This window comes from Laetiporus sulphureus (genome assembly GCF_001632365.1).
Source record: "Laetiporus sulphureus 93-53 unplaced genomic scaffold LAESUscaffold_19, whole genome shotgun sequence".
Lineage (NCBI taxonomy): Eukaryota > Fungi > Basidiomycota > Agaricomycetes > Polyporales > Laetiporaceae > Laetiporus > Laetiporus sulphureus.
The window spans coordinates 276047-288764 of NW_024468528.1; the positions used below are offsets into that span (position 1 = coordinate 276047).

At 50.6% G+C, this 12718-nt stretch overlaps 4 protein-coding genes across 4 annotated transcripts; 1 reads left to right on the forward strand and 3 right to left on the reverse strand.

Moving 5' to 3' along the window:
- Positions 1–10: 10 nt before the first annotated feature.
- Positions 11–1066, reverse strand: LAESUDRAFT_725754 (EF-hand protein). Its single transcript, XM_040908885.1, has 6 exons — positions 968–1066; positions 905–917; positions 696–839; positions 495–560; positions 249–396; positions 11–173 (listed from the first exon to the last, which is right to left on the reverse strand). Exons 1-6 carry the CDS (start codon positions 968–970, stop codon positions 122–124), a joined length of 426 nt encoding a protein of 141 aa, XP_040764405.1. The 5' UTR covers positions 971–1066; the 3' UTR covers positions 11–121.
- Positions 1067–2302: 1236 nt separating this feature from the next.
- On the forward strand, positions 2303–4723 carry LAESUDRAFT_749884 (uncharacterized protein; the record flags this gene model as incomplete). Its single annotated transcript, XM_040911582.1, has 12 exons — positions 2303–2494; positions 2570–2726; positions 2777–2855; positions 3085–3146; positions 3432–3550; positions 3609–3633; positions 3847–3994; positions 4220–4237; positions 4291–4354; positions 4412–4436; positions 4498–4608; positions 4678–4723. The coding sequence occupies exons 2-12, from the start codon at positions 2656–2658 to the stop codon at positions 4721–4723; spliced, it is 768 nt and encodes a 255-aa protein (XP_040764406.1). The 5' UTR covers positions 2303–2494; positions 2570–2655.
- On the reverse strand, positions 4723–7001 carry LAESUDRAFT_725756 (uncharacterized protein). The gene is made up of 6 exons (XM_040908886.1): positions 6293–7001; positions 5701–5984; positions 5547–5630; positions 5301–5477; positions 5159–5243; positions 4723–5103 (listed from the first exon to the last, which is right to left on the reverse strand). Exons 1-6 carry the CDS (start codon positions 6710–6712, stop codon positions 4975–4977), a joined length of 1179 nt encoding a protein of 392 aa, XP_040764407.1. The 5' UTR covers positions 6713–7001; the 3' UTR covers positions 4723–4974.
- A 2508-nt stretch (positions 7002–9509) lies between these two features.
- On the reverse strand, positions 9510–11875 carry LAESUDRAFT_653145 (uncharacterized protein; the record flags this gene model as incomplete). Its single annotated transcript, XM_040904396.1, has 7 exons — positions 9510–9985; positions 10044–10211; positions 10275–10419; positions 10468–10749; positions 10817–11001; positions 11052–11121; positions 11177–11875. 7 exons carry the CDS (start codon positions 11873–11875, stop codon positions 9510–9512), a joined length of 2025 nt encoding a protein of 674 aa, XP_040764408.1.
- Between the last annotated feature and the right edge of the window lie 843 nt (positions 11876–12718).

Consider the following 12718-nt stretch of genomic DNA (forward strand, 5'->3'; position numbering starts at 1 on the left):
GTATACCGTATATGGGTCGTAATACATCTGCTCCCCTCTGCATCCATCAGCCTCGACACAACTCGGCCGTGCTTCCATCATATTGCGTGCCTCTGGTCGTCAAGTAGGGCGGCGCAGACGGCTACTGGCTGAGAATTGTGCGCACGAACGATTCATAGTTCACGTTGCCATCGCTGGAAAGCAGTACGTCAAGTTATCAGGCAAGTCAGCGCGAGGGTCGTGAACGACGTTCAGGCGGTACCACTCACGGGCCAATAGGCACGCCCTTCAGAAGCTCGTCCACTTCTTCGTCTGTCATCTTCTCGCCGAGCTGTGTGAGGACATATCGGAGCTCGCCAGCTCCAATAAAGCCGTTGCCTTCCTTGTCGAACACCTGGAAGCCGCGGATGAACTCCTCTGTGATGCACAACGCGAATGACATGACCGGGATTGCGTGGCACAGTAACGGTCTCAATGTTGGGATCGGTAGTATGGAACGCGTGACTGGCACGCACCAGGTGTTCCTGCAGGCTTGAAACCGTCCGGTCGGTTCAAGATCGTGAGGAAGGTCTTGTAGTCGACTGCATGCCCATCCACATCATTCGCACACGGCAACCACACATACACCCAGTATTTCCGCACCACGAGCACGCGAAGTAAGACGCACAGCACGGTCAGCACGCACCCAAACCCTCTGCAACACGCCAGAAACGCACCTTCCCGTGGTGCCGATGCAATAATGTCCGCCACTTCCGCCTGCGTAGGGTTCTGGCCAAGCGCACGCAACAAGTCACCCAGAACTTCTCGCTGCACAGCGCCCGTGCCTTTCTTGTCGAAGAGCGCGAAGGCTTCCTTGTATTCTGCCCCGCCGACGGAGATCTGAGCACCTTTCCCGGAAATGCACTAGCGCGAGGTTACTGCGCACCTGCGTTGTCACTCTGAGCAAGTCAGCACATAATAGGACTTGTGAGTGTTACGAAACGCTCACCATGATATAGATAGAGAAGGATGGAGGGGAAGAAGGCGTATAGACAGTGCAGGGGCCGACGACAAGCGTGGCAGATGCCAGATATCAGCCACAATATAATGGGCGTCAAAGCTATTGCCTTCCGATCCTAATCAGAGCAAATAAACGAGCCACCAGCGCTCAGCAGCCCTGTACTACGCAGCAAATGTTCCTGATATGTTTATTCCAGGACTTTCCAATTAGGCCTCTGCTCCCTTCTCACTGAAGTATGCTTTTCCAGTTCCACCTTCACATTTTGCGCATCAGGATCATCACGTCGTGTCAGAAATATTTGCCGACGAAGTTGGGTAGAGTATTATGAGGTATTATGTCCCTTCGCCCTGATGATCCGAACAGCTTTCATGTACTTTGGATGAGTCTCTTGATATCTGACTTGCATATGAGGGTCTCGACCAGCTCCTTCGCTTGTTCAGCGCGTTCTCGCTGCTATGCAAAATTGCGGCTTCTATTGTGCTGCCAATCAACATAACAATACTCTCCTGTAAGATCATCTAATCTGTCATGAACAGCTTCAATACGAATGTCTCAGGTTAGTAGAGCTTGAGCGCCTCTAGATATAGTAGAACTTGCCGCTAATGGGTGAAACTCATCACCCTGATAATTTATTCTTGACAGAACCAGGGAATTCCTTATTGATGCGCTCGGATCTAGGTGTCACTTGAGTTCCTCGATTGAGCTTGTTCAAGTATCCTTTGCCGGATCATGGATCATGATGGTGATGCGGTGAGCATCAGATAGAAAGATGGGACTGTTTGTTGGATCCTCGAACTTTCTTCTGGGTAAAGTTGAATCGCTGTGACATCGCAGGCTGGTATGTCAGCTCTCTTCTATAGCCCTCGCTCGCTACTGAGTTGCGATAGGAGGAATATGTCAGGATGCCTTAATTCGACTGCTCCTTCAGTAAGTTTAAGAACGGTGCTCGTATAGGAATCGACATCATGACACATAGAAGCATCCCTCTTGATTTCATACAAGCCGTGTGCTGTGAGATGCGCTCGTTCAGACCACGCTCATGCCGCTTTGGGGGCCCTATCCTACCGACGATCAGCCGCCTGAGCCTCCGCTCTACCTGCGCACCCCTGTGTTCCTTTATTTTAACGTCTCCCATAGGAAGCGTGTCGTTGCGTATCTTTATTGCTTGAGCCTGCACATTGCATCGATGTCTCCTTCTTGCAGATCGATGATGCTCTAGCCTTCTCGCTTATTTCAATCCTTGTAGCCCTAGCGGATGTAATTGGTCCATTTATGGACATCTGCTTATATCTTTCTATCAGTGCATACTGGCGCAATCTGAGAGGTTACTTCAATGAATCCACCCGAAAACGGTACTTATCATTTTGTTGTCTTGCAGGCACCATCCGCAAATCTACCATGCCTCAGAACTTGATTGAATTAGTTGATTGTTCCTGATACAAGATGCCGCCGCCTTCCGGACGCTGGAAACTCCTGCCGATCTTGCTCGGCCTTCTCTTCAATCATGATACTGATGTGCGTATCAATTGTTAAGACAGGATTCTCCGTCAAGGCCGACATAATCCATTCCCCGCAATCTGCCAACATAAGCCTATAAAGCGCACTTCTTAGGCTCAGCGAGAGACCCCCTCACGGCAACCACAGACACACCGCTCCACTCACCACATTCATGATAAATGACTGGTCCGAATCTCCACCTTGATGACACTCTCGGATGTCTTCTTGTTGGCGTATTGCTCTCAGCTGTGTACGTGCATAATTTGATTACGATTGAGCATAGTTAATTAGTCAATATAGGCTATATGGTTGTGTCTGCTCTCAAGGCATCTTCTATCTCTGGAACTACAACAAGGACAAGATTCCCATAAAATGTTTCGTAAGTCATCATGGCTACTGTGGAATTTTCGCTGATGATTCGCCGCCCTCGCCCATGTACCATGATATCTACAGGTCGCAATCTTGTGGTCAGCATGCACTAACTGATATTGCAACTCACTTAGCTCAGCTTGCATCAGTCTGCTGGACACTGCGGAGAATATGATAAGCTGTCAAGTGACGCTAGTCTGCAGTCAGTTTGTGAGATTTGTTATTGATGTCATAAGCAGAGTATCTGGTATTATTTTGTGCAAAATCGCGGAGATGTTATCGAGCTCATGAGCCTTGTTCCGTGAGTAGTCATGCAGATGCATATTCATCATATGTAACTCATATGTGGCAATCTTACATACGACCAACAGCACTTTTGGAGTACGTCTCATTATCCCATACTTCTTCTTACCATCTGCTAAATTGGTTCATCAGGCGTGGCAGCTTGTTCTCGTAGGCGGCGCCTTGTTATCGCGTCAGCATATTTTTGACATTTGAAGCCAGTCCACAACAGAATTGGCCGTGCACTGGTGAACTAGCTGATCCTTAGTTGACGGATGTCAATGCTAATGTCGCGCAATTATAGCTTCTTCATAGTCAACATCTGGCGACGTAAGAGTTCGCTTATATGGTATGGTAGTGGTCACAAACTTTGGCATAGTCATGAACGACACGTGGGCTCGAATCCCATTGACAATGGCTGCGGTATGCGTTTTCGTTCGCGAATGACAGTGTAGCATTGACTTACGACGGGGCTTCATAGGTTACTCTCTGTCTTGCATCATTCCGTACGTATTCTCGGACTGTGCTGTATCCATACGTCGTTTTGAAAGCCGCCGTTTCGCAGTCAGCGGGATATGTCAGTGTCCAATCCTCGCAGTAAATTCCGTGAACTAATTGTTGCACATATCTGATACAAGCAGTGATGGTCCGAAAAGTGTACGCCTACTCTTAACTGGCGAAACAACCAAAGCACTCACGCTGCGACTTCCTGCTTTTAGGTGGAACATGCACTACATAGTAGAGTTGGAGACAGAAGTCAAGGTATTCGTCTACACACAGCGTGCTAAGCCCCTTGCTTCCCTCTTCATTCAGGTCATCACTTTTGTGTGCATGTCAAGCACACTCGCTATGGATACGCTTATCTCAGTGAGCCTCGCATACATACTACACAGGAGCCGCACTGGCTTTAGGCGGTAAGTCGATCAAGGAGAGTTGAAGTCATGAATGAGCCTGACTACCATCCCGCGCAGCACCGAATCCATAATCACCAAGCTCGTTGTTTATTCAGCCAACCGTGGCGTTATCATTTTGTGAGCATTCCTTGGCCATGCGTTGTGTGCTGCGCATTGAGCTAGTCTTAGTGTTGTACAGTTGTTCGTCCTTGTGACGGTACGATTGCTTTCTCGTCGAACTGGAAATCGTGTCGCCTCATGCTTTTTCAGTATTTAAAAGGTGTGCAGGACAATCGTTTGGTAGTCATGGTGTTGTACATGCCCCTGGGGGATGGTATGTCTGACATCACCATTACTGTGTGACATGCCGCCTCGCTTACGATTTTCGCAGTCTATATCAACACCTCACTCGCTATGTTCGTGTCCGAGATCATTTGTTCCAGAGCCTAGCCTGCGATGTTGAACAATTTATTCCAGATTGAATGCACGCAACCACGTCACAGCGAGCAGCTATGCTTTATCTGAGATCGGCTGCTCAATCGAGATGTCGACAGAAGAAGATCAGGGTGCCGCGTTCGTCTTTCGCAGGTATGTCACGCCGGTTGCTGTGATGGGATATAATCTTTGGACGTTGATCATCTGCACGACTGTTTATAGAGGTTCTGAGCAGTTCCCTGAAGATCCTAGGACGAATATCAGATAGATTCGAAGATATCAAGCAGCTTAGCAAGTTTTTCGCGCTTGGTGAACGAGTCACGGGATTATACGTGTATGGAAGCATGCTTACTACACTGGCAAAGAACTTGACTGCTAATCCAGGTATAAATTTTCACGTAGAGACCTGCTGGTATCGATTTGTAATATGTATACTACAGTGGGTATCATCAACAAGAAGGGTGATATCGTTGTCTGCGCGGTTTGCCAGCCACTCAAGATTACGCGTGGCCGTCATTCTCATATCTGTCCTGCTGAGTCAATAGCGTCGGGATCCTCCCTCCAGAGAGTCTCCCACAGCTGGATCACACTGCCAATTAGGAACGCCCATGAGCCCCAAAACGTGGACAGAACGCTTTGATAGTTGGCCTGAAATAAGGAACAGTTGATATAATTAAAGCACTGAACGATGTATTATGCTCACCTTCGACGAAGTCGCCGACGCATAGCCGAGCGCACCGCACAGCGCGAAGCCCACTGCACCGATAAGGTTCCACACACCGATGTGCCTTCAAAAATCCGGTTAGGCCTCGTTTCTGGTCCTAATACCTCAAAGAGGAACATACCAGCCGAGACTGTCGAGCTTCGGACGCCACCACGCGTGTTGCACCTCCAACATGAGCAGCAACGAGGAGATGAAGAACCCCATCCCTCCAACGACCTGCGGTGTCCAGAAGAATATGTCCGTGATCGCAACGGGAGGTTGGGTATCGAGGTTGGGTATTATGCCGGGTATGCCGCTACTGTAAAGCGACAGTGGGATCAGTACCAACTAGGCTGGAAAAGAGGAGGGAACAGAGGCACCAACGCACATTGTCGATATCCAAAAAATTGTAGCTGCACAGAATTGTATCGCAGACGCAAGGTATCCGAGCTCACGCCACGATGCGGTTCCACTGCGACATCAACGACAAATGCACCGTTCAGCCATATCGCATTTCTCTCGTGAGCCAATCAATCACTCACATCCATCTGAAGCGTCTCCAATCGCCTCTAACTCCCTTCTTCGGCCTCGCAGCCCTTTCCGACCCATACTTGGATTCCATGTCATCCTCCGCCTCCTCAACGAGCCCCCACAGTGCCGGCCCAAATAGCTCTTCGTGCCCCGTGTTGAGCGCCTCGACGACCATCAGATAGCTCCCGAGCTCGAACGCGGTCCCACCTGCGAAAGCGATCCACGATGCCGCCACAGAATACGAAGGGGAGGGGGATGGAAGAAGCGGGAGGTAGAGGAGAAAACCATTTATCACCTGGCTTGTGCGAAAACGAATGTTAGCGTCAATCGTATAATACACGTCGGGAAAAAGCTCGATCGATGGTACTGGAACGGAGATCGTTTCGCGAACCATGTGCGAGCATGCGTCATGATCAACATGCTGATCAAGAAGCGGAAGATGCAGTAGCCGTGTAACCCAATATAGAGATCGATGGAGACGAAAATATCGTGGCTATCAAGGTGGCGAAGGTGGACTTCGTGCACTTTCACGAGTGAACGCGGTGGTAGAGCCCATCCCACGCATATGATTGAACAGATATAGTTATGAAGAGCAGTACTCACCCATAACGCGGACCCAACAACAAATACGAATGCCACCCAGAAAGAGACATCCCAGCTGAGATGCAGCTTTAGCCTCGCATGAGAATGGTATAGTCGCTGCTCAACCACAGCAAACTTGGCTTTTTCTCTATCTCGCGCTGCTTCATCGGGGAAATGAGCGACCTGGACCGGTCGAAGAGCGAAGCGATTCTTCCTGGACGCTCTCGAGTTCCAGCGAGACTTCAGCTTTGATGTACCATCCGTGAGAACGACGAAAGTGGCACGAGTGGGATGGAAAAGGGGGAAAGGCCGATGAATGGAGCGAGGATGGGTGAAGAGTCGAGGAATGTCATCGCTCGGAGGTGAGATGAGGGCATTACTGGTAGATTCCGCGTTCGTTGCTGGGGTTGTAATGGTTGTGCAAGTCGTCTCGCGTTCCATTGCAATCAAATTTGCCTGTCTTGTCCTTTCCTTTTCGTGGAGATAAATCCCAGACCAGACAAAATACCGGCGCCGTCAGCTTAGAGAAGGAATATCCACTGCGATGTCCCAATCGGATTCCGCCGTCCGGAAGGAATGCGATGTTGACCGTTTGTTAAGCAATTATAGTGCGATGCACCTACTTAAACCAGCACAGCCCGTGAGAGATGTTGACAGATAGATGAAGGATATAACATGAATGTATCAGACGGGTGCAGCCTGTTCGAGGGCGGGACATGGAGGCCCGGGGGCAAGATGGAGTTTCGGCCACGTGATACGCGCAGCCATGTGGCGCTGCAAGTGGCGCAAAAGGTAGTACGACTTCAGCGTTGATCTCTAGGAACACGATATAATTTGCAAGGTTCATGTCAGCTTCTTAATGTTACTGAGTTGGTTTTTTTCGTGATCTATGACACTAAGTGCGAGCAAACGATAGAAAGGCATGCAGAGGAAGGCAGCATGAATTGCCATGTGTTCACGCATGATGCAGTCCATATGATACCCATGTCGTACCAGGTCACGAACGGCGCAATCCCTTGTCAAATCTGATAGAAAGCTAAGGCCGTAAAATATGTCGAACGACTCCGCAGACCAGAGGATGACTTGTATTACTTCAAGATCGGAATAGTCCGCGGTAGACATAGACTCTGATGCTCAAAACCCTTTTCAAACCGTCCAGTAGCTGTCATCCGCCCACACAGCGAGCATGCTGAAGATCGTGTCAGCAGGAGAGCAGATGTCGGCCTCGTACCAGTGGGCCCCGTCATTCGTCCACGCCTCTGGCGTCATGTAACCAGGAATGCCGCAATCCCGCGGGTCGCATTGTATTCTTCAACGCGTAAGTAGCAAAAGCACTTCTCGTCTTCGTACATCTTCTCGCACTGCTCATGAACGCCGTCTCCCCACTTCATCCCTTGCCGCTGCGGGGCCCCACGAGATACATGCAGTTCCTCAAAAGGTATAAATCGGCATTGCCGGGGTGGTCATCAGCGTCGACAAGCAGGTTTTACGCGCCGATGTCGCCATGACATGCAGAACGCCGTGCTCCCGCAGGAACCTGATAGCGCAGACCTGGCCGAAATTTGAACCAACAAGAGGCGATACTCACCCGCTCCGCAGCAGAGTGATAGGCTCCGGAGACGTCCATTTTCCTTTGCCTGAATTATGATGGAGAGTCGACCTTTACTGATGTACCTCTACAGATGCAAGCCTATGAGCACAATTAGACACGCCGTGCCATCTAAGGCCTAACGTCGGGAAGAAATGTGGTCTCGTAGAATGATCATTTTGAGAACAGAAACCACGGTCATTGTGCGAGCCACTTCGTGACAGCGCACTCTCCAAACCCCGAGAGAGCTCACGGGGGGAGCTTTACCACCTGCTGACTTCGAGGCAAGCTTCTATTAGCCGCAAATGGCATCCCTAAAGAGTATAACAATCCCATTGAGTCCCTCGTCCTGCACCCTGACTGGCCCGGTGCCGATGACGTTGAGGGTACCGCATGGCGATGTGATTGGTGAGGTGGAGTGCAGATAGTAACCAGCGACCGCGAACACGAAGCGACTGCGGTAGATGTTTGCAAAGATCCAGGAACCAGATATTGTCGACTAAGGAAACAGTCGCAATGATCGTTGTCGCCGCACCACGCTAGAACTGCACGATGATTAGTGGTTGTCACTCGAGCAGGCATGGCTGCGTGGATTACTCGCCGTCTCGCCCATGTCATCGAATAGGATGCGAGTATAATCATCTTGTCGATGGTAGTCGTGGACATCCAGGACACGCTATGTCCTTTGTGTGGAACTAAATGACCGTCGTCATCGACAACTTACAGACGAGTCTGCGGCGCATGTCAGAGACTAGCCAGACATTAGAGCGTCGCGGAACCTTGGCGATAGAGAAGGCCAGAAGACGTGGACAAGTATCTTGGGAGTGGCTCACCTTGGCCTTCCTTATTCATAACTTGCGCCTAGATATATTATACGAGAGCAGGTCGGAGAGGCTGGAACCTTAAGCGAAGGCCTTTGGATGGCAACCGGGAAGTAAGAAGTAAGGGGCGGGAAGTCTACAAGCTCTAGACGGCGAAGAAGCAAGTCTGCTGTACTTGCATTTAGACCCTTGATCACCGTCAATGCCTTCATTCCGTGTCTCCGTAACACTGCTTTCTATTTAAAATTATACCTTTCAGTTGAACTTTTCAGTTGAACAGCACCTCGGGATATGCGGAAAACGTATACCAATACCATAGCTGAGGCTCTGTGAGTGCCACTGAGAAAATCTCCTGTATTTCCGGACGGCGCGATGTGCCCAACGCAAGCAGCCCCCGGAGATGCAGTCATCTTTACTGTGTGAAAGGTTCAGCAGCAATGACTTATGAGGACCCTCATACCAACAGCCGAGAGACATCCCCCGTCCATGAAAACATAAAAAAAAGAAATACCTACAGACGAGACCACAGTAACACCTCAGAACCTATCTCGTCATCATGTGTTAAAAGTATTGGATACTAGTGAATTGCATTGGGACGAATGGCACGGAATAACTTATAAAAATGCAATGCGAAATGACAGCCTGATAGTCCGCTTGTTGACAACTGGGCCACGATGCGTAGGCCGGTGTAGTACAGCATGTATAGTGGATGGACTATACAGATATTCACGTTGTGACATGGCTCAGCCAACAATCTAGAGACAGTGCTAGAAGGACCGTGTATTGTAAGCGAACGGAAAGGCAGCTGCATCAAGCAGCGCGGCACACATCAATCAGAAGCAACGCAGAGCACGAGGAGAGGCGGCCGTCCACGATTACCAACCGAAAATCCTGTGTCAATGTTAGCATTAGTGGGCGAAAGGCAAGTGACAACACGAAATACGTACTCCTCATGTAGCTCAACTCCTCCGACGGCCTTCTTCTTCCCGCTATCAAGCAGTCTTAATGCGCGCCCAGCCTCCTCTCCGAGAGCCATCGGGCCACACACACCCATGACGACGCCCGTGAGATGTCCGTCCACTCCCTCAGTGTCGCGTGTGCGGTCGACCAAATCCTCAAGCACTTTTCCCAGACGTGGACGTCCGGGCGAGAGAGTGAGCCCTAGAGGCAGGCGCTCGAACGGCTTGAAGACATCTTCGGATAGAGTTGCCCGTGTATAGTGAACCGAGATACGGAGGAGTGTGTATGAGGACTGAGCCTCAGCGAGTAAACCGTTGAAGAGCGGCAGCATGGGGAAGAGGGAAGCTAAAGCAGGTGGCTGTAAGCACGATTGTCTGGGGAAAGGGATATGACAAGAACTTACATGGATCAGTTATACTCCAGACGAAATCAATGACGCGCACGCGACTCGTGCCCTCGGCACTTCTCTTCATCATATCCTGCACCGTTGACAGAGCGTACGTAACGCCACTGCCGCCAGTAACCAGGAGAGCCCCAGAGAAACTGTTCATGAGGGCATGCCCTGGACCGCCTAGACGAAACGACGAGATAAGTTCTACCGGCGACAAACTCACGTCATAAGAGATCGTCATACCATAAGGACCGTTGAGCATGACCTTCACGCTTCGTCCTGCGCCACCCATCTCCCCATACTCTGAACGCTGGGCTGTCTCAAACAGCCTGGTAGTCCAGTCTCCAGCCTTCTTGCACATCAACACAAGGCCATCCTGGTTTCCACTCTGACCAACAATCCCTTAATTTCAGCGACCCATTTCAATGTGCATGACTGGGCAACGTACCTGGCTCACACTGGCAATCGTAAAGGGGTGGCTTTCCATCCAACCGAGCGGGCCCATCCCAAGAGACATCACCCTGATCCGGACATGCTGACCAGCGCGCCAACCCGCGTTGGCCCACGGGATCTCAATGCGTGTCATGCCCAGCTCAGGGATAGGACGGAGATGGGCGGTAACAATGCGCGTCTGGATCATGCGCACAACGCGGTCGGCGCCGTACAGAGACGCAGCGATGATCACGTATGGCAACGAGAATGCCTCGTGGTATACGGTCTGCACACGCGATAAAGTTCTACGTCAACGCACGAACAAAAGCAGCTGACATCGCAACTGCACTTACCGCGAAGAGAAGTACAACAGCGGCGACAACGTGGGTTACGAAGAAGAGCTGGTAGTACATCTGCCGGACAATCGGAAGCGAAAAGAGGCAGATCACGTCCATTGAGCCCAGAGCGACACAACCCCAGATGTGGCTCGTCGTCATGTTCGCTGCGATACCACCTGTCTCTTCGGACCATTTCGCGACTGACAGAGATTCAGTATGCCATGCATTTTAACCATTGTTGACCACGTACAATAAGCCAACGCGTGCAAGTTGACAGCGAGGACGATGAGGCGCCCTGCCCATCGATGGAAAACGTTCAGCTATAACGTCCGAAGTGAACCACATATTTTCCATTTACAGTAAAATGGGCGCTACCTTTTCGTACCCGAGACCAACAAGCGTGCCAAACACATTGTTCTTCGTCGCCAAGATATAGATGACCGGGAACTGACTGGCCGCCACTTCTCCAAGCCGAGCCGGACTCTTGAACAAGTCGACGTCGATGAGCGCCGCGTAGAGCAGGACCACCGTATAGGCGAGAAAAATAATCATCTTTCCGAGAGGGTAACCCGGTCTCAGCTTCATACTGAGGATAGATGTGATCGTGGGGAACATAGAGGACCATGCGGGCATGTACGCCGGCATGTCTGCGGATTTCGAAACTTTGGGAGAAGACGACGGGAAGGCGGTAGTGTTGGTTGATGGCGAATATGCAGAGTTAGTCTCCACACGTGTAACTTCGTCCTTCTCGGCATCTGAGCTATCCATCCCTGATCGTACGGACTGGGAGCCAGTCTTAAGTGGACGTATTGAGCGGGCGGCACCCGAAACCTTGGCAGAGCGGAAAAAGCATCCTGCAAACCATTCGGAGAAATGAATGAAACGTGTAATTGCTCTGGGCAATGCAAGAAGGACGAAGAGGCCAGCAAAGCAGAGGAAAGCAATGTTAATATCGAAGAGTAGAGTGGTCACGTCAATTGTGGCAGCCGCGGTAGTAGTAGCAGCAGCTTTGCTGGTGGCCGCCGCCTCGGCTGCAGTTGAAGTTGAGTTGGCTCTTGCAAGCAAGTAGGGCATTCTGAATGAGTGTGCCGAAGAATCTGAAGAAAAAAAGGTGACCTGAAGAAGAAAGCGAAAGCAACAAGCCTGCCAGCAGGTCAGGAATAGGGGAGGAGAAACCAAGGAGAGGTCCTGAGGCACGGCCTATGCACAACGCGAACTGGGCTGTGTGCCACACCGCCCGTTGTTTTTATGCGAGCGCGGCGTTCAATCTAATTCGTGGATCTAATCTGATACTTAAAACGGCTACTTGGGACCCAGGCGTCCTAACGACGGACAAAACTTGATCGCAAAATGCTATATTTATCACATTAGACGCGCCCATAGCGACAGATCGTTACAACCAAGGTAACCACTCACCAATTATCTGATAACCACAAAGAGGTTATCTGTCACAGAGGCTTTGTGCCGGCCTCCACGAGGTTTCGCATGCAGCACCGCGATTGGCCAATGCGTCATCACGAAGCATCCATGTTACTATGCACTTTGAGGCAACGAGTGTAGAAGATCGCATCCCTACCTTCCCCGTTTCCGCCCAGAGTTTTCTGGGATGCTACTGCTTCATTACTGCATACTGCAGGTTGCGGGGCACAGTCCTCATGTAATGCATAGACTCTCCTTATCAGAAGCCCAGGCCGCCGGAGGAAAGACCATTACGTCCTGCAACTGTCCACTTTGCGATCTCGCCTTGGCTTGGCATTCATCCGTGAGATTAGCATGTCACGATGCCATTGCAATTTGCGAGAGGCGAATTACTGAAAGGGAGACGAGGAGTCACATACAATTGCAAGCCAGTCCGCAGACGTAGGCGATCGCATCGGCACGTGCATCACTGAAACGAATGGAGTAGCGTAGCATTTT